At 39.7% G+C, this 24,672-nt stretch overlaps 1 protein-coding gene across 3 annotated transcripts in view; it reads left to right on the top strand.

Annotated features, from left to right (window-relative positions):
- Positions 1-24,672, top strand: part of LOC126254637 (dosage compensation regulator) — a 184,831-nt gene that overhangs the window by 115,147 nt on the left and 45,012 nt on the right. For all 3 annotated transcript variants that reach the window (XM_049955330.1, XM_049955329.1, XM_049955331.1), the window contains 6 exons: positions 523-720; positions 814-1,027; positions 1,183-1,422; positions 1,529-1,737; positions 11,236-11,350; positions 23,826-23,920. In XM_049955330.1, coding sequence (XP_049811287.1) covers positions 523-720; positions 814-1,027; positions 1,183-1,422; positions 1,529-1,737; positions 11,236-11,350; positions 23,826-23,920 — 1,071 coding nt within the window. The remainder of the gene's footprint in view (positions 1-522; positions 721-813; positions 1,028-1,182; positions 1,423-1,528; positions 1,738-11,235; positions 11,351-23,825; positions 23,921-24,672) is intronic.

Below are 24,672 nucleotides of genomic sequence, written 5' to 3'. Positions count from 1 at the left end.
CATAAAAAAATGTACTGACAGCGTAACTTCACGAGTTAGTCCAACTTTGTTGCAGCATGATTGGAGGAAGAAATGGATCAAATCGGCAACTCCGTGTGCTGTAGGGTTAAGCCCCTGCACTGTGTGTGTGCGTGTGTGTGCAAGTGTGTGTGTGTGTGCGCGCGCGCGCATGTGCGTGCGTTTGCGCTTGCTGTCCATCAGTCAGCTATATGTGAGTGTGTGTTATTCCGAACTTATCACCATCTTGGAATGACTGTATTTTTAGCAGTGTAAAACCACACTCATGTGTGCCCCAAATCCCTGTTCACAATGGATACTGGTTTTGGCCAAGCAGCTGACACAAAATCTGTTGAAGTTTTTATTTTTCTTCTCACTAGGATACAGAGGCTCAGTCTGAACCCCAAACAAGGAAGCAAATTCTATGTGAATTTTTTTAGTGATTGTGCAGATTACAATTAAGTCAAGTTAATTTCTGTTATTGGCAAGAAACATAGAGTAAATTTTATGTTCTTGGCATTACAGGCTAACATGGATGGAGTGAGTGAAGACCTACAGAAAAGTTTTCGGGAAAGAATGCAAAATGATACTGCTCTACAGAATATGGTAAAAGAACGTAACACATTGCCTGTTGCGTCATGTAAATCTCAGATAATGGAGGCCATTAATGAACATCCTGTGGTCATTATTAGGGGCAACACAGGTTGTGGAAAGACCACACAGGTGAAACGTTTTTTACTTATTGTCGCATTCATAAGTTTTTTCCTTCTAATTGAATATTGTATAACAGGTTTCCTCATTACCATTTTATTTCAGGTTTGTCAGTATATTCTGGATGACTATATTCAGGCAGGTCAGGGAGCATATTGTAATATAGTTATAACCCAGCCTCGTCGAATTTCTGCTGTTTCTGTAGCAGATCGTGTTTCTAATGAACGAGGAGAACCGTTGGGAAATAGTGTTGGCTATAGTGTGAGATTTGAATCCTGTCTGCCTCGTCCATATGGAGCAATTATGTTCTGTACAGTTGGTAAGTTTACTTCACTGAGTTTCATCAATGTTGGTGTTTTCATCTACATAATAGCAGTATTTACCTACAATGTTTAATATAACATTCCATCCTGGTTTTTCCATTGTTTGATATGTAATATATGTAATATTTAAAGACTCTGTTTCCATCAACAGGAGTTCTGCTAAGGAAGCTGGAAAATGGCCTGCGAGGTGTATCTCATGTGATTGTTGATGAAATTCATGAAAGAGATGTCAACTCAGACTTCATAATGGTTGTGTTAAGGGACATGATCCATACATACCCTGATCTCAGACTTATTCTCATGTCAGCAACGATTGATACAACACTTTTTAGCGAGTATTTCAACAACTGTCCAGTAATTGAAATTCCTGGGCGAGCTTACCCAGTACAAGGTAATATTAAAATATGATAAGATGGCTGCTAAGACATTTTGAAATAGTTTGAACTCGTAGAACCTGTGGGGGAGACAGTTTCTGATAGTTGCATTGCTTTTTTCAGAGTATTTCCTTGAGGATAGCATACAAATGTTAAATTTTGTTCCACCACTGGACAATCGCAAGAAACGTAAAGACAAAGATGATTCTGAATTAACTGGCGAGGATCAGGATGAAAACTTAAATAAAGTGATATCAAATGAATACTCACCGCAGACACGGAATGCTATGGCACAGCTTAGTGAAAAGGAAATAAGTTTTGAACTTATAGAGGTATGTTGGTTCTTTCATGATGTAGTTGTAACTGTACTTAATGTTTCTGTGAACTGCTTAGAAAATTTAGTACTGCTTTGAGGATTACAGGGTAAGTGTAAGCTTATTGCTGTGTGGGAACTGCAGAATGATAATTACTGTCTTCCTACTGACTCACTTTTTTTTTTCTTTTTTCACTTGTAGGAACAAAATTATACATCATTATACTGTTATATGAGGAGAAGTCGAAAAGTGAAGGGACCTTTGAGAAAATGAATATTTATTCTAATGATAGAAAACTGAAACGCACAGTATTTTTCTAAGTAATCTCTCTGCATTAAACGCTCTCCAGTGTTTCACAAATTTTTGATCTCGTCTGAACAAAAGTTTTTTGGTTTCACCTGTAACCAATTTTATACTGCATCAGTGATTTCTGCATCGGTTGCAAATCTTCTTCCCCCCGAGTGCTTCCTTCAGTGGTCCATACATGTGGAAATCGCTTGGCCTTCAGTGGTCCATACATGTGGAAATCGCTTGGAGCCAGGCCTGGACTGTATGGTGGTGTTCCAGCAATTCGAATCCCAACTCCTTGATTGTTTCAGCCATACCTTTGGCAGAATGTGGCTGAACATTATGTTGCTGCAGGGTGACACCTTTTCACAGTTTTCCATGACATTTGGATGTGATTGCAGGTTTCAGATTAGTTTGCAGCACATTACAATAGTTCTCACTGTTCACAGTTTCACAGGTTGAACACCTTCTGCAACCAAAAAGTGAATCACTGCCCTCATTTTCTTCTTTTTGGTGCAAATTGACAACGGAGCTGCAGTGTTTTGTGGTCTGCTACAGTAGGGTGACTAACATGGGAATAAGAATATGTTACATAGAATTGTTGTAGACAACTGTACTTAAGTCTTGGATACCAGCAGTGTTACCAAGCCCTACAGGGAGAAATTGCCAAAGCCCCTTTACATTTTGCTTTCCCCTCATATATTGGTTGTGTTTTCCATGCTGCATAGATTTTACTTTTAGTTCATTGTTCATCCTTTGGTAGTGATATGTATGACTTGCAAGACCCACTGTTTTGAGGGCTATCTTGTCTTCAGTGTATAATGTTGGATCCACTCTGTAGTCACATGAAGGCACCAGAGATGCTTTGGATTATGCTTTGCCTTTTCCAGGCACTGCAAATTCCTTATGTGGTGCAAGACCTCAGATTTGTTACTTGGCAGGAGGTGGCAGCTAGAATATGTGGCTTGTATGTATTTGGGGGGGGGGGGGGGTGTTAATCTTTGCAGTGGTGGACTCATGTTGTCAGGCATGTGTTTAATTGCATCTGCATAGAGGTGTGTGGTTTGAAATTGATAGGAATTAGACTTTGAAGATAGCAACTTACAGTCCTGATAGATGAGGAAAACTACGTTCAAGAAAGAATTTTTGGGGAGGTCAGGCAAGGAATGTTTGAAAGAAATTAGTGGGCACTTCCATTCAGGTTTTAGTTGAAAGTTCTTTCAGTGTGCCAGTTCAAAGTAGTTTTGTTTTCAAACAAGCTTTCATTCCAGAATGAGATTTTCACTCTGCAGCGGAGTGTGCGCTGATATGAAACTTCCTGGCAGATTAAAACTGTGTGCCCGACCGAGACTCGAACTCGGGACCTTTGCCTTTCGCGGGCAAGTGCTCTACCAACTGAGCTACCGAAGCACGACTCACGCCCGGTACTCACAGCTTTACTTCTGCCAGTACCTCGTCTCCTACCTTCCAAACTTTACAGAAGCTCTCCTGCGAACCTTGCAGAACTAGCACTCCTGAAAGAAAGGATATTGCGGAGACATGGCTTAGCCACAGCCTGGGGGATGTTTCCAGGCTGTGGCTAAGCCATGTCTCCGCAATATCCTTTCTTTCAGGAGTGCTAGTTCTGCAAGGTTCGCAGGAGAGCTTCTGTAAAGTTTGGAAGGTAGGAGACGAGGTACTGGCAGAAGTAAAGCTGTGAGTACCGGGCGTGAGTCGTGCTTCGGTAGCTCAGTTGGTAGAGCACTTGCCCGCGAAAGGCGAAGGTCCCGAGTTCGAGTCTCGGTCGGGCACACAGTTTTAATCTGCCAGGAAGTTTCAAGCTTTCATTGTTGAGTCAGTGTGTTACTTCAAGGACAAGGAATGATGTCATTGCCTTGGATATCACATTTCAGTGCAGAAGACTTAGGATGAGGGCAGACTGAAGAAGTCTGAATGACCACAGATCATATTCCATATACTGATGTACATGAAGAAGAATCCAAACATGTAATTGTAGATGAGAACATTTCACCTCAAGAATATTATTTGTTCTTTCTAACATATTCTGTGATGAAAACATGAAGAAACAAGCTAATCTGTATTGCCAGCATTGCATAAGGAAGTTACTAAGCATGAAATCCCCTTTCCTTCATGTACATTGAACGCGCTTTATGCTTCGTGGTGAAACATTTTGTGAAAAAGAATTGTTGCTATCTCACAAATTTTGTTCCTGTAGACCAATTTTTCTTCTTTTTTTTTTTTAAAAAAAAATGAGGTTATATAAACATTGCTTTATCGAAGTATATATTAAGTTGAGAACAATATTTTTAACCAGTTCACTTTACCTGCTTCATTGCTTTCAGCAGTTGACACCTCTTCCTTTGATTGTTGTAACTGGCTGAAAATGAGATGCTGGTAGAAGGATAATTCCATTAATGTAGCCCACACAGTATATAGAGTTGAATTTTTCACTTTTGATGTGATTAAAAGTTATTGTTAATGGCTAGTTACAGACACACTAGATTCTTTTAAATGCAAGCCAACGAATAGTTGCATACTGCACTTATTCGTAGTTATTGCTGTAAAGTTATAGTGCAGTAAACCTAACCTCAACCACATAATTAGTAATGTTTAGTATGGAATGATGACGATGATGATCATGATCTTCATAGATCCAGAGTTAAATGCTATGTAAAGTGGCAGCACTGCCCCACTGGAATAACACAGTGATTTCCAAGTTGAGCAGACACACCAAAATTAAAGAATATTACACTGTAAACATACGTTCTCATTGATTATTGCTGTCCTGGTAGGTCATTGTTGAGATCTAACACAGTCAACCACATGACATGAAGATTCGCAATAAGAAGTAACTAGAATGTAGTGCCACTGAGTTACTAAGCAACAAATGACTGGACATACCCGACTTCGGCATGGTACATTCTGTTGAACTGTTCCATCTACTGGATGGGCTGCAGTGAACTTTGCTGTACCAATCAACAGAGTTGTAAGAACAAACTGTCTTATGTAAACTTCGTAATACTCTCAAAATGGGCTTGATTGGTTTTGACTTGTTTTGAATGAACTGCAACCTTTAACTAAAATCTGGCTTATGAAAATGTTGCTGGTTAGAAATTTAGAAAAATTTATAGATACTATTAGGCTTGTGGGATGTGAATCCCCTTGTTTGGATGTATAAGTGCCATATTGAAAATCATAGTAAATTAAATGAAACTATTAATTAGTGCCATGCATTATATTGTACAGAAAAATTAAGTTAAAAGTAGGTAATTAAAGAGTAGAATCTAACAGTGGTTAGGGAAAAACTGCAATGAAAATTGGTAATAGCTCAGAACTTAAAAGTTTAATTATTTCTGAAGGTAATCAGTTTCAGGTAATTTAGAATGTTGCTGGAAGATTGAAATTTTGAATGGTGTTGGCCACTGTATTGGATTCTGCTTATTAGGCACTTACTGAGATGTGGTATTAATTTCAGTGAACTATAACTTTTAATCAACATAATCTATAATCAAACTAAATGATATTAGTGGAATCAGTACAGTGAGAAGAATAAACTGAACAATGAATTTAAATTGAACCTTGGTTGATAATTGATTTGCAGGTTTTCATGTACCTGCAACATCTTACATAAACTGTATCAGAGAGATAACGAAGTTCAAAAAAGAAAAAGAAAAAATTGATAGTTATTGGGAGCCGATGACATAACATAGGGAGGTACCCACTCATTTCATCTCAACTTTAAAGAAGGAAGTACAAATTGTTCCTTAACGTAAATATTATTAATATACTGTAAACATGCTTAAGATTTTCTGCAGCTGGAAATGTTGTTAAGCAGCTGATTTTCTCTGTAACATTTAGAACTATTCAGTATTAACCAGAGCTGCTGCAATTTTTTTCAGTTGGTGGAAATTTTGGCATTTCCTCTTGATTATCTGCCAACAATACTTTCCCGTAGTTCATCAGCGAGTGATATTATGGTGCTACCGACAGCATCTGATAAATAAGTTAACGTATTTCGAGATTCTAGGGGGATTATACTATGCTTCCTCTGGGTACACTCAGTAACAGAGCATTGGTCATCCAGTGTAACATACTATTAGCCAAATATTCACTGAGCCAACAGCATAGCTGCAAAGAGACTTTGTGATCATAACTTGGCTGTTAATCAAGAATGTGCTACTGTGGTTGAATGCCTTCCGGAAATCTAGGAAAATGTAATTTAAATTTCACATGCCTCTACTGTTTACAAGATATATAGAAAAGGGCAATCAGTGTTTTGTGTAAGTATTATTATTATTATTATTATTATTATTATTATTATTATTATTATTATTTTCCCCTCTCAGGCACATCACAATATTTGAACTTGGAATATGCTCAAGGATCCTGCAGTGGGCAGATTTTAGTGATTTTATTCTGCATGTCCGTGACATTTCCCAGATAATTCTTTTCATATTTTGGGAAACAGGAGAGGTGTACTATTTTTTTTTTTTTTTAGTAATGTGGGACTGTTTGCTGTTTATGCGAGATACATACAAACTTGGAAAGTGGCTAACTCCAGAGTGTAACCAGTATAAAATGTAAATGGAATTCTATCAGTGCCTCTTTCGCTTGTTCACTTCAAATAGTATAGATCATTTTTCAACACCAGTCATGCTTATAATCAATATGTAATTTTTTGGTCTGTGTAATGTTCACATTGCTTTGGTGGTATTCAAATACAGGTTTTAAAAAGTTTTCGATGGTGTCGAGCCTCAGTCATGCAGTACTTCTTAAAAGAGTAAACTGTCGTTTGACTTTGTATTACTATATTTATCTGCTGTACTATCTAGATTTTTGCTTGTATGCCATTATCAATAAATTGGTAGATCATTATGATGTCATATCTGTTAAGGCAGTCCAAAGCAGGCGAACTAGACTAACACATCTTAATCATGGACTACCTTAACAGATATGACGTAATAGTGGTCTAGTGAATTTAGCATTGTACTTGGTACAATTACATTACATCTTAGATATGTTAGGCTTGATTACCTGCTTTGGACTGCCTTAACAAATATGACACAATAATGGCCCAATAGCTTTTAGCATTGTTCTTGATAATGGCAGAAAAGCCAAAAATCTAAATAGTACAGAAATGTAATAATACAGTCAAATGGCTGTTTACTCTTTCAAAGAACATGTTGTAAAGTGAATTTAGTATGTCTGCTTTCTGTCTGCTGGCTGCAGTTTTATCACCACACTGTGATTCACACTCCTTACCTGTATAGTGCAACTTTCCAAGTCTCCACTGAATAATATATATTGAGGAGTCTACAGCTGAACTTAATTATAGAATCAGTGAAATCTCTGGTTTAGACGCTCCACTCAGCTCCAGGTCAGAGGGTTCTAATCAGTGCTCAGAATGATGATGCAAATCGACAGATGTGCTGAGACTGCACAAATGAAGCTAGCTGTCATCACCAATTCTCTGGATAGAACCAAGAATGACATCAGAACGCAAGCAAAGGTCACTGGTGGTGACATCAGCAACTGATGGCAACCAGTGCTTCCAGTAGATCATGGGATGGTCTCTTCCAATCAGTAGGCACTCCTCCCGAGATACACACTGAGTACACATTTGATTCATCGTCCTCTCATGGCACAATTGCTGTAGGAGGGCCCATAATGGGTCGAACATTGGTACAGTCTACTGCTAAAAGCCCCTTTCTCTCATCTTTTGGTGCCCTGTCTTTGACAGAGGAGAGACTGTTAAACTAGCAGGAGATGCAAATCTAAATGACTCTGTCTCATCTTTGGGAGACAATGCCTCAGATCTGTTTGTTAAAAGTGTAAGACTGTCTTGTTGGACATTGGCCACAACCTTACTTGCAAAATAGCTTCATGTCTTGGAACAGTTCACCACCCACTATTGGTGTGATGACTTGGTGCCAGACCAACGTTCTCTGTGGAACATGACAGCTGGCAAGCTCTCTGGCATATTCGCAACAGGAGTTTGTTCTTTCCATCACCAGTACAATTGGTCAATGTAGCTTCCATCTATTTGCGAACAGCAAACGAAGCTTTCATCGCAATCCCTCAGTGGCCACAACTGTAGCTATATCTGCTTGTGCACTGAGCTCTTTCAAAGAGAAAAGTAGAGGATTTAAAGCCAAAACCAGATAATGCTTAAAAATGAGCACTACTAATAAATATTTCACCACGTAATCCTAAATTATCCTGTAGGCAATAATTTTTGTTCTTCGTGACACTGCTAAACAATATGTAGCAACAACAGTAATCTAAACCTGTTAAACTTCCACTGAGGCTCTGCCATATGTCATACCTCAATTTGACATATGTTTCAGCAGTTGATTTGCACCAAGAAATAACCAGTTCCAGCAAGTAATGGTGTGGCATGGTCTCTTGGTTCCCATCATGTAATTGTAACTGCAAATCAAAAGGCTTATTATTCATTTTTGACTGGTTAGTGAGGGTTTATTGCATACATAGCATGCGTCGAATGTCACCCATGATTCAGTCTGGTACTAAGATTACTTCTAGACTGTAAGAAATACACACTATGTACTCAAAAGTGCCCAGACACCCCTATATAATGTGGAATTTAGCATTATGTGTCATGAGAGGTGTAGCCAGCAATATAAATGGAAGTGGAGAGAATTATGTCATTAATAGAGAAGCAGTAACAGCAGAATAAATTGGTCCGCAGAGTTCAGTGACTTCGAACATTGACTTGTCATTGGATACTGCCCGAGTAACATATCCATAACATTTTTGAATCCTTCTAAAACTATCCAAGTTGACTGTTGATAGTATGATTGGGAACTGAAAATTAAAGAAAAACCACAGGTAAACAATACCAGGCAGACCTTACGTACAGAAGAAAGGGGCATGGAGGTTCTAAAAATTATCACATGAAATCAGGGGGAAGAATCACTCACGAGTGCCAGAGTGCTACCAGCAGTCTATCTAGCACAGTAATAGTGTGTATGGTGTGAAAAATACTGGGGTACCAAGGTCAAGCATTTCCTTAAAAAGCCACAAATTTCCTTATTAGTTGTAAGCAAAGTTTGAGAGGGTTTAAAGGGTGATGCTACTGGACAGTGAAGACTGGAAATGAGTGATTTAGTGAGATACCATGTCACAAACATTAATAATTTAAGGTATATGTAAATTGCAGTTGAAGTTGCTGTTAAGAAATGTTTTAATTTTTACTGCCAGTTACATTCTGTGAACACCCGTAAGTGGAAAGTCTTTGAGGACCTTGCTGAGACTGTTGATACATGTGAACAGTTTCAGTAGCATGTGGTTTTTGGTAGGGAATAGTAGCACTGTCTTCCCCAATTGTTGATCACAATGCTGTTGAACTGTTGTCTCAAAAACTAACATTCCTTTCCATTTTTATCAGTTAATTCTGGTCACTTCTGGTAACATGGATGGGCATACTCTGTAGGACCTCTGGAATTGTCATGTGTTAAAGACAGTGTGTGAACCAACCATTATACCATGATGTCTGATTTGAAGACTGACGAGATATTTTCATAATTCACTCTTTGTCAGCTGGTGAAATGGTTACATAGTAGTCAGTGAAAGATCACCTCCCACAGCTGGCAGCGCTGTTGTCAGCTTTCAGCTGTGAATTGCAAATGGGGGCAGGCAAGGTGAAAGAATAGTCTTACAGAATTATGAAGATACTGAGGCAGTGCCATAGAGACTTATACAAGTTTGGTTGATTGCTTAAGGTAGACACAGGACACGGCCACTTCAAGCCCACTGCTAGTGTCGTGGATATTCTTTCACCACCTGTGCTACAGAAAGCTTTAGTAGAGTTGAAGTAGTAGTAGTAGTAGTAGTAGTAGTAAAGATCAGTAAAATAAAAAATAAAAATAGTTGAGGCATTGGTCTTTGCATTGACAAACCCATGCTTCGATACAGTTTCTTACCTGCCCTTTTCCATAGATTCACTGCTGTATAACATTAGCAAGATTCTGCCTCCAGTTCTTATAAAATTTTTGTCATATTAAGATTCTGTTTTATTCATAGTTACAAAAACTGTAAATGCTTTTCTGAAGTAATAAAAAATTTGGATGTTGTAGAACCAAATGCATTGAGCTAAAGGATCTTTGGAGAAATTTTTGTTTTTGTAAAAGATATTTTCCATACTTTAACAAAACTTATCAATCCATCTTCGCACCAGCACAGCCATAGAAACTACATTTTTATAATGAGTTTTTCTTGTATTACAATAAGAACCCTGATTGGAATATTGGAATGGGTATACAAGGGGTCGCAGGAAAGATAGTCAATATTCAGGGATATGATACAAACAATAATTTGGAACAGAAAACTTCATATGGCATATGCCCTGTTCCGAATGGTTTCAGATATAGAAAACATTAACTGGGATATACGTTTTTGTTTATTTTCTGTATTACTCAATACATTTTCAGGTGTACACATGTAAATTAGTGAGTAAACATTATAGCGTGTGTTTTGCAAAGTATAAATAGAAAAATACAAATCTTCAACATATTCACCTCAAAGCATTATCATACTCTTCACGTTACAGCTGTTTTACAGTTAATGATAAATGTTCAAATATCCCACTGACAACTTCAGTGCATATGTGCACTCTACGAATTTGCAAAATCAAGTAAGTAACATTTAGTATGTTGTGTGGCGTGTGTTCCATCTGTGACTTTGACTGAGTGTTGTCTGTTTCCTTGTTTGCATTCTGCTGCCGCTACGGGGTCAGGGATTTTCTCTGCCTCGTGATGACTGGGTGTTGTGTGATGTCCTTAGGTTAGTTAGGTTTAAGTACTTCTAAGTTCTAGCCGACTGATGACCTCAGATGTTTAAGTCCCATAGTGCTCAGAGCCATTTTTAGCATTCGTGTCGTATCCTTGAATATTGACCATTCCTCCTGGGATACTGTATAGAGACAAAACACAGACAGTATTATTGATCAAACAGTGGGCATATAAATAAGGAGGGTTTGTGTACTCAGTGCTCTCAGAAGTAATTTAAAACTGAAGTTGTGCTTGTTTGTAAGACTGTCATTTGCTTAATATTTCAACAGAAAGAATTTTTTTCTGTTATGACATACAGTTGCTGATTGAGTGTAACTTGGTACCAATGAATCCTCACAAAGAAATTTAAATTAATGCTTTGGATTGTATGATAATGTCATGTTATGTTAAAAATTGCTGTTTCACTTTTCACGAACAGGGACTGCTGAAATACATTAAAGGACTGGATATTCCTGGAGCTGTATTAATTTTTCTTCCTGGATGGAATTTAATATTTGCTCTGATGCGGCATTTGCAGCAGCATCCTGTGTTCGGTAAGTGTCTTGAAATAAGCATTACATTTTAATCAATTTACAGCAATTAAAATGTTTCACAGTAAACATTTTTACAAGTACAAATAAAAATGTCAGTGGCAGAAGAGTAATGTGATAAAGGTGCAGAAGCTTATGTTAACTTTGACATCTCAGAAATTGATGAATTTTCTTAGAGTTCAGAAGGGAAAGCTAACCTGTGGAGCTGGTCAAGCTAGAGCACACGGATCTGGTGTGGTAAGCGGCTAAGCACAGTAACTGAATATTTATTGGTTTACTTAGTTTACACTGGTGTACAGAAAATTCATATTTTCTTTTTCTTAAAATATTAAAACCAATAATCCTTAAAACATTAATATCATGCAAAAATATTATAACATAACATCTTTTAAAATATTTAAAAGTAATTTCTGAAATTCTAAATTAACCAAAATTACCCTTCATTTTAACTTTAGAACTAATAACCTTTAAACAAAATATTATAGTGATCCAAGGTATTTAGAATAATCATCAAAACTGTAGGTTGCCCAGGTTTCCTTTTTGTTTAAACATTAAAGCCAATATACTCAAATATTTAAAACCATCCAAGGTGTTCTTTCTAAACCTATTAAGCTTAAGTTCAGAAACTCTTTCACTTAGTGCCCCATAACTGGCCACAGGGATACTCAGTTGTGAATGACTTCATGCAAAGTCAAGCAATATGGTTGTGAGAAAGCAAAGGTTAAAGTAGTTACAGAATAACTAATAACAAATTTAATTGTAATTTTCTGAAGCATACACATCTCCTTTCATCAGTATATGGCTCACTTTACTGCAGTCCCAAGCTAAGGACAAACTCATAAACAACAAATTATCACTTTCAGTCTTAACTAACTTTATGTTCACCGTGCCACTTGAACATGATGCAATTAGGAGCAAATACAGTTTAACACCTTGATAGGATTGATTGTAATCACAGAAATTAACTAACTCCCTCAATTGCAAATTTCGGCCAGTGGAACCTGCAAACTTGTACCCACATCACGAAGTGCCCTGAAGCTCACATCACTTCTCAAGAATATCATGCACACAGTTCAACATGATTTACACACCCGGATAGTCTAAATCAGAAAGGCATCCAATTAACCACATATACATGGAAATTTGCAGATCAGTGCCACGGTACAATTTTGTGACACTACAGTCAATGAGTAGCCCAACTCGCTCTTCGGCACAACATCCCACATGGCGTGTCCCATAGGAAATAGGAAAAATGCTCCCGAGACTTGCTAACCGAAAACAGCTCAATTTACAGAATAAACCTGCATACAATTGGAGCCGATCAGACAGATGAATTGCTACATCTAGCCAAGGCGAATGGCCCAGTTTAAATTCAAATTTGAATGCTGACACTGACCAAAATCTGAAAGAGTCCAAAGCACTAATACCAATGTGATGTGCTCCTTGCCATCCACTGAGTAAACAGCAACTGGGCCGCTGACCCATCATTCGGTTAATGCTGTAGCATTCCCGCGCTTGCAATCCACAACTAGCATGTGCCCAACTGTTGCTACATGGCTTACTCTGCCCTCTGTCATCCAGTCCAACAGTCACCACAGGATCGCCTGGTGCACACGTAGAACTGCTCTCCACGTTTGGCATCTCTGACCACAGAACAATTTTTCTTTGTGTAAAGGCGTGCTGATGCCAGAAATTGATAGTCACATGTATACTTCGCAGAAGTAGAAACTGAAAATCATATGGCCGTATTAGATAATGTGCATTTGACAGCGTTGTATGCATTATTTATCTGGTGGATTTTAGTACCACCTTTTATGCGTGACGCTCAGTTGTGTCAAAAATCTTAGCAACAAATTAATGTTAATTGTGTTGACTAATCTGTGATCTGTGCAATGCTGGTAGTGTCCATGGCAAAGTTTTTGGAATCATCACAAGTTCTTCAACATGTGAGAGAACGAGTGTCTAGGCTACAGAATAATAGATATACAGTAACAAAAAGCGGTATGAAAATTTTGAATGTTTGAAGTGGTTAGACATTCTCTAAAACCCAACAGGTTTAGCGCTGATCACTCTGTAAAAATAAATGGAAGATTATCTTTTTAAACAAATGGTCAAAACATTCTGTTTGCACAACCAACCATTTTTCTTAAATTGACGACAGATTGCTGTGCCAAGTAGAGTGCTCTTTCGGACATTCTTTTCTATGTGCAACTGCCGCTGCAACATTGCTACTTCTCAGCTCGTCAGTTCACTGCCATATGTGTAATTTTCCAGCTTTTGGCTAATAGTCAAGTTTCATTGTATGTCTCAAATATTTCTCACATTAGAAAATAATTAAAAAAAAAAAAACACCCAGGTGCGAGTAGCACTTGTGCACTGAGGGTTCCATACAAACTTAATTGTACACATACACAGTTCATCCATTCTGGGAATGGGAGAATGGAAGAATATCCTTCTGTTTGGCCTATTATTGATATTTATACTGGCAAGATATCGGTCCCAGAATTTTCAAGACTTGAGTATGTATTAATGTCAATAATACAGATAAAGTCATGTGAAATGCAGGCAACACTTATTATTGTAATCAGTAGTTTTGAATTCAATTGGGACCCAGTCAGCCTGAATGCAGAACTACCGATTTTTTATTTCAAGTTTGGCATCAGATACCAAATGAGAAAAGAAATTGTGTGTGTGTGTGTGTGTGTGTGTGTGTGTGCGTGTGCGTGCGCGCGCGCGCGCGTGTGCGTGCGTGCAATGGATCTCAACAGATGGACAAATTCAGTCAGTTAACAAAGGACCGCCCATGTGCGATATAATTACAGATTTACAGTTTTCAGATTCTTTGCCTTTGGTTGTAATGTGAATCCTACTTTTTGCCAAATTTCTTGATTCTAGACCAAAGGGAAGTACCCTACACTTTTCAATGAGTGAGTTTGCGAGTATCAAAATATGTGACATAAATGGCCATATCCTTTGATTGCATTGACTTAGAAGCTTCAGTTTGTTACACCACCAAGGGACTATAGACATCAGAATGTGACACAAATGTCAACTTGGTATGTCTTCCATTCATGAGAAAAGGATTTTTAAGTCGGACAGAAAGACAGGCAGATGGACAACAAGGTGATCCTATAATGGTTCCATTTTTTTCCAATTGAGGTTTGTAACACTAATAAGTGAAAGTTGAGTGTCTGTCTCTAATTCTCACATATTGTTCAGTAATGAGGCGTGTTACAAATGTTAACACCTGTTACAGCATGCCTCATAGGCATTGAGCAGGATTGAGAAGGGTAATTGTTCAAGCACACACACACACACACACACACACGAGCACGCATATATGTGCAAGTTTCTGTACCCGTATATAGTGCTGGCTGGACTCAAGATTCCAGCATTCAGCACGTGGACTGGATTGAGATTGGTAGAGGGGAGAGAGGCAGGAGACAGGAAAAAGGATTGCAAATGGGAGCTCAGAGAGAGGCAGCCAGTTTGCTGGCAGGGAATGTGAGAGGGAGGGGTGGCGGGTGCACAAGCCAGGCATGTGATGCACTGGTGTAAATGCCATTGGGGAGCAGTGCACAATAAAGGTGACATAGAGGCATGAATTGATAGGGATGATGGGACACAGAAATGGGAAACTGTTGGGTGGAGGAACAGAGGGTTAAAGCAGATTGAGACCAGGAGAGTTACGGGGGCAAAGGACATGTGCAAGGATAACTCCCATCTGCATAGTTCAGAAAAGCTGGAAGTGGAGTGAAGGATCAAGATGGCCCGGGTTGCAAAGCACTCATTGAAACTGAGCATCTTGTGCTCAGCTGCCTGTTGAGTGTCCGGGTGGTCAATTTTATCCTTGACCACAGTTTGGTGGTGGCCATCCACTCTGATGGACAGCTGGTTGGTTGTCCAGTGACTGCGACAGAGTCAGTGTATGACGACTGCTTTCACAGATAGCCCTATCACTGATGGAGTGGGATAAGCCTGTGACAAAGCTGGAGTAGGAACTGCTGGGTGGATGGATTAGGCAGGTCTTGGGCCTTGGTCTCCCACAGGGATATGATCCCATTGGCAAGTGGTTGGGAGCGGGAGTGACATGTGGATGGTCTAGAAGTTGCATAGATTGGGTGGGGAGGATAGTATTGGATCTCAGTCATTTCGGGGTATGATGATACTAAGCTCTGGCTAAGGATATGATTCAGTTGCTCCAGCCCAGTGTGTGATACTGGGTGATGAGAGGGACGCTGCTTTGTGACTGATTCTCGGGAGTGATGGGGCTATTAGGGAGTAGTGCCTGTCTGTGAAGGCCCTCGTGCGACCTTCAGCATACTGGGCTTGGTAATTCTCATTACATGCTGTTCCCAGGTGGTCAGGCTGTATTTAAGTGATTTCTTGGTGTGAAAGAGATGGTAGCTGTCAACATGCAGATAGTGTTGGTGGTTAGTGGCTTTAGTATAGACAGATCTGTTGATGAAGCCATCTGAAAGATGGAGCACAGTGTCCAGAAACATGGTGTGGAGGGATTGAGGAGGACCGGTTGAAGCAGATTTGAGAGAAGGTGTTCGGGTTGTGAAGGACTGAGTAGAGGGTATCTTGGCCCTGAGTCCATATTGTGAAGATATCAATGAACCTGATTCAGACAAGGGGATTGGGTTTTGGGAAGCTAGAAAGGTTTCCTCTAGAAGGTCCATATAAGGGTGCAATGTGGGTGCACAGGGTATGGCAAATTGAGAGAGAGAGAGAGAGAGAGAGAGAGAGAAGTGATGATAAACATTTCTCTTTTTCGTACGTCTACAGACGTTAAAGTATCCTCTGGCGTGCCACAAGGGAGTGTTATGGGACCATTGCTTTTAACAATATATATAAATGACCTAGTAGATGGTGTCAGAAGTTCCATGCGGCTTTTCGCGGATGATGCTGTAGTATACAGAGAAGTTGCACCATTAGAAAATTGCAGCTAAATGCAGGAAGATCTGCAGCGGATAGGCACTTGGTGCAGGGAGTGGCAACTGGCCCTTAACATAGACAAATGTAATGTATTGCGAATACATAGAAAGAAGGATCCTTTATTGTATGATTATATGATAGCGGAACAAACACTGGTAGCAGTTACTTCTGTAAAATATCTGGGAGTATGCGTGCGGAACGATTTGAAGTGAAATAATCATATAAAATTAATTGTTGGTAAGCGGGTGCCAGGTTGAGATTCATTGGGAGAGTCCTTAGAAAATGTAGTCCATCAACAAAGGAGGTGGGTTACAAAACACTGGTTCGACCTATACTTGAGTATAGCTCATCAGTGTGGGATCCGTACCGGGTCGGGTTGACAGAGGAGATGGAGAAGATCCAAAGAAGAGCGACGCGTTTCGTCACATGGTTATTTGATAAGCATGATAGCGTTACTGAGATGTTTAGCAAACTCAAGTGGCAGACTCTGCAAGAGAGGCACTCTGCGTCGCAGTGTAGCTTGCCGTCCAGGTTTCGAGAGGGGGCATTTCTGGATGAGGTATCGAATATATTGCTTCCCCCTACTTATACCTCCCAAGGAGATCACGAATGTAAAATTAGAGATATTCTAGCATGCACGGAGGCTTTCCGGCAGTCGTTCTTCCCGCAAACCATACACGACTGGAACAGGAAAGGGAGGTAATGACAGTGTCATGTAAAGTGCCCTCCACCACACACCGTTGGGTGGCTTGCGGAGTATAAATGTAGGTAGATAGACAGCTCCCCATACATAAATACCTCCTCTGTGTTATCACAGGTGACGTGTCACTGATCTCATTTGTGCTAAGATTGCAGTACACTTGAGGTGCCTATTTGGTAAGAAACTCTTAGCATAAAACTGTTACTTTAGAAATAATTAAATTTCCAATCAGTTTGTTTATATGGGATGCCACTCGCTTTTTATTGGCAGAACACGAAAAACTGCAGAATTACCTTCCGCTTTAGAGCCACAGATACTTTCCATTCTTCAACAAAATAATTAACTGTGTACTTCTGTAATTACAGTCACACTGTTCTCAACTAGACGTTGTAAGTTAAGTCTTAACGGATATAGCGGCAGACAACATGTTCATTCTCAGAGACTGCCGAATGAGCTCTAATCATGGAGCCGAACCATTTCGCTTGCCATCCAAGTTGGACACCATCCGAAGATCACCAAAAGTGCTTAGTCTGCCTTTTTGTTTTGCAGTTTATTATTCTGCTGGTTATTAATACTTATGAAATAATGGAATGCTAACACACTATTGAAAGATGCTTTAATTTGAAATTCAAGTAAATATGCTGTTTAATTTTTCAGATATCAATAATAGAAGGTTGCCATTTTGGTGCCCAACTTCCGAACACAGCAGCCAATCGTGGAGCAGGGCGACAGTTTAGGCAGTCTTTCTCACTATACCTATACCAAACAAACCATATGTCATTAGTACCTCACACCAACTGCTGCCTTCTCAGCTGCTCTAAAAAGAGCTGCTTGTGGCCGAATATGATGGCTGCAAAGCCAGAAATATTACAATGCTCGAAGGAGAATTTTTCAAGATAGAGTCGGTAAAATGTATGAAGAAAGGGTGATGTGGTTTGGTGTCTGAAGTGCATTGGGGAGGTAGTGTTCGATTGTTGCAAGTTCATGGCCACAAGGGATTTCCTAGTATAGGGAGAGGCAGGGTGTATACATGGAGAAGGAAAAAAAATTACCAGATTTTCCGGTTGAAAATACACTTTCTCCCAGGTGAAAATACATTTTTTTTTCCGTTTTAAGTGACAGTATATTTTTCCTTGGCACTGTAAAACTTATCAATCCTTGGAATGTTTATGGTTTTCTACACAGAGGTAGAAATTGCTGGCATTTTAGAAAACGAAACCCAGGGGGAAAGAAACACGTTTTGGAAAGATCTTTGATATGCAGCAACATGTACGGTGCATTTTTTCGTGTTACAGAGGTATAAATTGGAATTCCACCAAACAGTGCATGTTACTTTCCGAAGCAATGAAATAGAGATTGTGATGCGCTTTTGTAAGCCACTCATGGCTCATGTCACGTGATCTCGCCAGCTGATGACAGCATAGGACACATGATGACCAATAGCAAGATCACTCTTACGTAGCACGAACACACAAAAAGAAAAGTTAATGGTTTAAATTAACATACATAGTGTTGCTACAAGAAAAACAAAGCTTTCACAAATGATATTGGTCTCGAAGATTAAGCTGCAAGAGAAGCTAAGCTTCCACATGTAATGCTGATCTTTTTGCGCGTGTTACACTTTAAGATACATCACACAAATGTGCCAGTAAAATTTTTAATAACAACATAAATGTCTGATCTTCTGGGCTCAAAATTCTTCTAGATGGTTTTCCTCAAAGAGTTGATTTTTAAATGAGAGTTAAACGCTCTGTGATTTAAGAAATTCATCGTACATTCTCACGCATAGTTCATCTTGTGTAAAAGGAAATTTACTTTGAAAGTAAAACGTTTCAAACCACCATTCACAATATTTACTAGTGACCTGTTAGCAATTGGTTCGTTTCAGCAGTTGCCAGAGAGCGCCAGATAACAGGCGTCACTGCGCCTGTGCAGCTACGATGACGCAGGAAGCCCGCATCTTCGTACATGTAAAATGTTAAAAGATCTTGCATTATGTCATAAAAGAAACAAGATATCAAAGGATACTTCAAGAGCATCGGAATTTCGTGAACCATACTAAAATGCATAATTCAGCTTAAAGTCCACAATCGTTATGTCCAGGTTCGGATGTAAATTTTCTTGAGTACCAGTACTGTATTATCTCATGTTTGGTTCTTTATTATGGAAGATGGAAAACATGCTCTTGAAATGCAGCGAACAGTTTAAACTAGCCAACAGTGTGAAATTAAACACTTTGTTTCAAATAAATTGACTGCCTCTGCGCAAAAGATTAATAAAAGCCAAATCTCTTTAGCAAACCGACAAAAATAACTTCATTGTTCTGCAAGGCGATTAATGCTTGACTGTTAGAAAGGTGGAAATAAAATCTGAAACTAACAACATATTTTAGCCTTTTGTAATTATGCAAATGTATTTTAATTCATGGGTAGCTCCTGGCCACAAAAGTCAGTTTTGTTTTCATTTAATGTGAGAGCAAAAATCGAAGAGGAAACAGCAAAATCACTAAACGTAAACACAGGTCACGTGGAGACTACCCACCTCCCCACTACAACTCGGACTGCTCTAGTGCTCTGTGGATCAGCCCTGGATCTACGATATTTCCGAACCGGAGAAATTTAGACAGTGGCGCCCAGCCACACATCTGTAGCCAGAAGCGGGAGAAGGTACTACTCATACAAGACTCAACTGCGCATGCACAAGAGCCCGACCGCAACTGCTCAAATGAATCTAATGTAAACAGCTGTCACGTCATGCTCATCGGGGGCAATTTGTTGTTAGGAAGCACTGCATATTCTTCCTAAAGCCTTTGACACTTTGGTTGACAGACGCTTGTATGAGCACTGTATTTTGTTGTTGTATATGGCGCATTTCCTTTGTGATTTAAGGTTTTCTTCCCCCCCCCCCCCCCCCCCCCCTGCAGTGTTATTTTGCAGAAGCAGGATACAGTAATATCCTTCGTTAGAGTATTGGTTCTTACCAGTCAAAATCACAAAAATTTAACTGGTAACTAAAACAATGAAAAATTCCCGTGTCGTATACACCCTGGAGATGGCATCAGCAGTATTGAGAAGGGATCCAGATGGTAAAAGCTTCAAGATGGTGTAGAGTTGGCATTGCAATATGCTGGACCAAGTACATTAGTGTAAATAGCTGCAACCACTGAACTGGTTTTCATGTCGATATGACAACTATCTATCTGTCCATCAGAGTGGATGGCCACGACCAAACTGCAGTCAAGAACAAAATTGACCAGCCAGTCACACAATATGTAGCTGAGCACAAGATGCTCAGTTTCAGTGAGTGCTTTCCAACCTGGGCCATTTGGATCCATCACCAGCTTTTCTGAACTACACAAATGAAAATTATCCTTACAACACATTCTTTGCTCCCATAGCCCTCTTGGCCTCAATCTCCATTAATCATCTGTTCCTCCAGACAACTGTTTCCCATTCCTGTGTCCCACCACCCCTCCCAATTTGTGTCCCCATGTCACCTTTATTATGCGCTGCTCCCCACTGGCATTTATACCAGTGCATCTGTGCATCTGCCACCCATCCCTCCCACTTTCCTAGTCCGCAAACTGGCTGCCTCTCTGTGAGCTGCCATCTACGCACCTGCAATCCGTTTTCCTATCTCCTGCTCTCTCTCCCTCTACCAATCTCACTCTGGTTCACCTGCTGAATGCTCCAACTGTGAATACAGCCAGCACCATATAGGGGCATAGGAATAAGGATGTGTGCATGCGTGTATGTACTTTAGCACAAGAAAGGATTCCTTCCAGAAGATACCAAGTTTTCTTGTGAGCCTGTCTACGACTCAACGCTTCTGCTTTTTGGTGACTGGTTCAGTTGCCATCTTTGCTCCTGCATTCCTAGCTGGCAAATGGCGCCCCACCCTCCCTCCAATCCACTAGTTACCCACCTCAAAGCCCTTCTTCTTGCCTCCAACTGCTCTCCCCCTGTACCCACCTCACCCCCAGCCCACCTGCCGAACTGCAATTCTGGTGCTGGGAGTTCAGCTGGCACCTTGTGTGTGTGTGTGTGTGCGTGCGTGTGTGTGTGTGTGTGTGTTTTTCCCACTGTGTGGTCTCCTTTGCTTGTAAATTATTGAAAAGGGTAGTGATTATGTCATAACCGACCTGGTGCTGTCGTTATGTTCTCACGTCTAGAGGTCCTTAAACCGGTATTATGTGGCACGTCCTTCACTCTCATAACCTTCCTGGCTTCAGTCTCCATTAATCCACTGTCCTTCCTCCCAACAGTTTCCCCTTCCTCTGCCCTGTCTCCCCGTCCTACTTCACATCTGCACATCACCTTCATCATGCACCACTCCCCACCTGTTGTGACATCCATAAATCACATACCTAACTGTTGCAGTTGTCACCATACCTCATGCATTCCTAGCTAGCTAATAGGCTACCTCCGTCCAACCCACTAGCTGCCCACCCCAAACCCTTCTATCTGCCACCCACCACTCTCCCCCTGTACACACCCAAACCCCTCCTACCCCAGTTCACCTGCCGAAGTTCAATCCTGGCACTGAGAGTCCAGCTGCTGCCACCACATAAGGGAACAAGTGTGTGTGTGTGTGTGTGTGTTTTACTTTTGTTTTTCAGTGAGTAGTCTTCTTTACTCCTAAATTATTCAGAAGGATATTGATTCTGTCATAACTGACCTGATGCTGTCATTATGTTGTCACATATCTGAAGGTACTTAAAGCCAGTATTAGACAACAGACTTACTGTATACAAGTCTACACCAGCATCCCAAGAGTAAGTACTCGGAACCACAGACTAGTTAGTTTACATTGGTTATGTAATTGGGTGTGAAAGTTGATTTTTTTGTAAAACTGCTATTTACTCACATTGAAACTCCTAAGAGGTTTACCGTCTTACTTAAGCAGTTATTGTTGTTTTTGTGCAGTTATAATGAAATTACGTTATGATTGTACAGAATTATTGACTGATGTATTTATTTTATGTCATACTGGTACAAGCAAATTAGTATCGAATTTTACATTGCACAGTGTTTTAGACATGGATGTAATTATTTATGCTGCATTTGTCATGACAGTGTCTGCCTTAGTTGTTAGGAGAACGGAAGAGTGACGACGTAATGCCAGGAAGGAATTGGATGACCCTGGCTGAAAAAAAGGGACAAAGGCAGGGACGTATACACGCCATTAATGAAGGAGTTGAGGCTTGAAGATCCACAGGAAAATAGGAAGTTCGTCAGAATGATTGCACCTTGCCGATCATATATGATGGGTTGTGACTGTGATGACACAGTAATGAGGGAAACTGTTTCACAGTAGTGTGACTTCAAAGATGGAAAATTGATTTTACAGTCCTCACTGGTTGTGGCCGACACAGCTGCCCTGGCTCTTGCAGCTATTCTGTCAATGCTATGTAAAACAAAAGATGCAGTCAAATCAAGCACATGCAGTACTTTCACCAATTGAGCTGATACATACACATAATGAAAGTAAAATTGTGCACACAAATACATGAAACATACAGACTCAGTATAAAACATTTGTAGACATACTTTATAGTGGAACAGAGTATCTAAAGGTTCTGATTTAAGATTAAACATCTTTCCTTGCTGTAAATCTCAATAAGCACGTTTGTACTTTCTTTGTTTTATTCTATTTCTAAAGATAAGTACCTATTATCAGATGGACAGCTTTTCTCGCGGGCAATGCAAAAAACGAGAATTTTTGTTTTTTTGTTGCCGTGTTTATAAAAATGTACAGAAAAAATGTAGATTATATCTGTCAATAGCCAAAAGTGTCTTCAAGACTTGTCTGCTGAGTATAAGTAAAAACAATAACAAACAGAAAGCCTGCACAAAATACTGCTTTCTGGGCATGCACTCGTACACCTCTTCTACTGGTCATGCGCAGATCCACGACAGAATAGAATGGCTTCTGTTTCTCGCCAATGGATAAACAGTCTGCTGAAATGGCAAATTTTCCAGTTCACTCATTCTGCCACCAGGTGCCAGAAAATCTACACATGACTTGTACATAATAGGTGTGTCATGTAATACCAGCTTAACCCCTTATCTGACTTCAGAAATATTCTAAGTGGTGGTATTGTTATTATTATTATTATTATTATTATTATTATTATTATTTCATATATAATACTGTAAGAAAAAGCAACTATATTCACAAATTTCTGTGTGTTTTATTTTCTTTTCATGTATTCATTGTTAAGAGATTTTTACTGTGTGGTATTTCCTGAAGTAACGTGTTATCCAAATAGGAACGTTGGAGGCTTCACACAAATTCTGTGTTTCTCTCCGTGTACACTTCTTGTCAAATTGTCTTGCGTTTGAGCAAGTATTTCATTGTTCCATCAAGTAAGAGATTTTCTCCATTGACAGAATGGTTTTTGGGAAATGACATGCCAATAGCTAAATGTGTTGCAGATTTTGTTGTAGCTGCATGTAGGAGAACAGTAAGTACAATCATGCACTTTAAATACCAGCATATTTTCCAACAGTATGATGAAGACAGTAATTGTACAGTCAAACATAGGTATGTCGAGTTGATGAGAAACACTAGCTCAGAAAATTGCACAAAAATTGATGTGAACGAAATGTATACGCCCAATATGGAAGTTAGGTAAACTGCAGATGAAAAACTGGCTGACAGATTACGAAACACAGAAAGATATATCTGTGCACTAGTTAACCAGGGATATAAGGGGCTTAATCCTTTGGTATGTGAGATATGTATCCTTCACAGCAAGGTTGACCCTGTTGTGACATGCTACATATAATATTGTGTTGGGATGTTGCATTAATGTCATAATATTTTGTTTTCCAGGAGGCTCTGCATATTCAATAATACCATTGCACTCACAGCTGCCAAGAGAAGACCAGCGGCGTGTATTTGAGCCTGTTCCAGATGGTGTTACAAAGGTAAGAAAAACATTTTCTGTGCCTAATTTTTGGGGAGCTTAGAGAGAGGTGTGGAGGCTGCAGCAGATAGAGTGGGTTTTATAATTAGTGTTTAACAGATCAGTTCATTGTGAGTGAAAGTGGCTAAATAACTAAAGAAGCTTTTTAGGAAAAGCATAGATGGCTACTCACCATAAAGATGACAAGTTGGTTTGCAGACAGAGACAATGAAGAGGCTGTTACAGATTGAGCTTTTGGTCAAAGCCGCCTTCAGAAAGGAAACACACATACACGCATGTGCGCGCGCCCACATACGCACATGCACACACAAGCAAGCAAGAACACTTCATGTGTCTGGTCAGAAGCTGACCAGAGATAGCAGTCGTGTGTGTTTGCGTGGGTCCGTGCACTCGTGTGTTCGCGCGAGACCGCGATCGCGTGTTAGAGCGCGCGCGTGTTCTTCCCATAATGTTGTTGATATCCCAACCTGAACTTTTCATTGTTTTAAGTAGCTCATTAACAGTTAAATTGGCTGAGAAATTGTAATCAAGAACAACAAAGGACATAGCGAAATTAAAAACTAGTGCAATAACAGACAATAACAAATGTGTGAAACTAAGTCCCCATCAAGTGGCTTAATTTTTATGCAACATACCTGTGCAACCTTGTGGACTCCCTTCCTAACCTAGTCCAAGGGTGGAATTACATGGTATTAAATGAAGCTTGTTATGATTTCTCTAGGATGACTAATTATTTGTCCAGTGAGCTTAATA

Source organism: Schistocerca nitens, chromosome 1 (genome assembly GCF_023898315.1).
Source record: "Schistocerca nitens isolate TAMUIC-IGC-003100 chromosome 1, iqSchNite1.1, whole genome shotgun sequence".
Taxonomy (NCBI): Eukaryota; Metazoa; Arthropoda; class Insecta; order Orthoptera; family Acrididae; genus Schistocerca; species Schistocerca nitens.
Note: the sequence above shows the minus strand (reverse complement) of the source record. Positions and strands in the feature narration are given on the sequence as shown.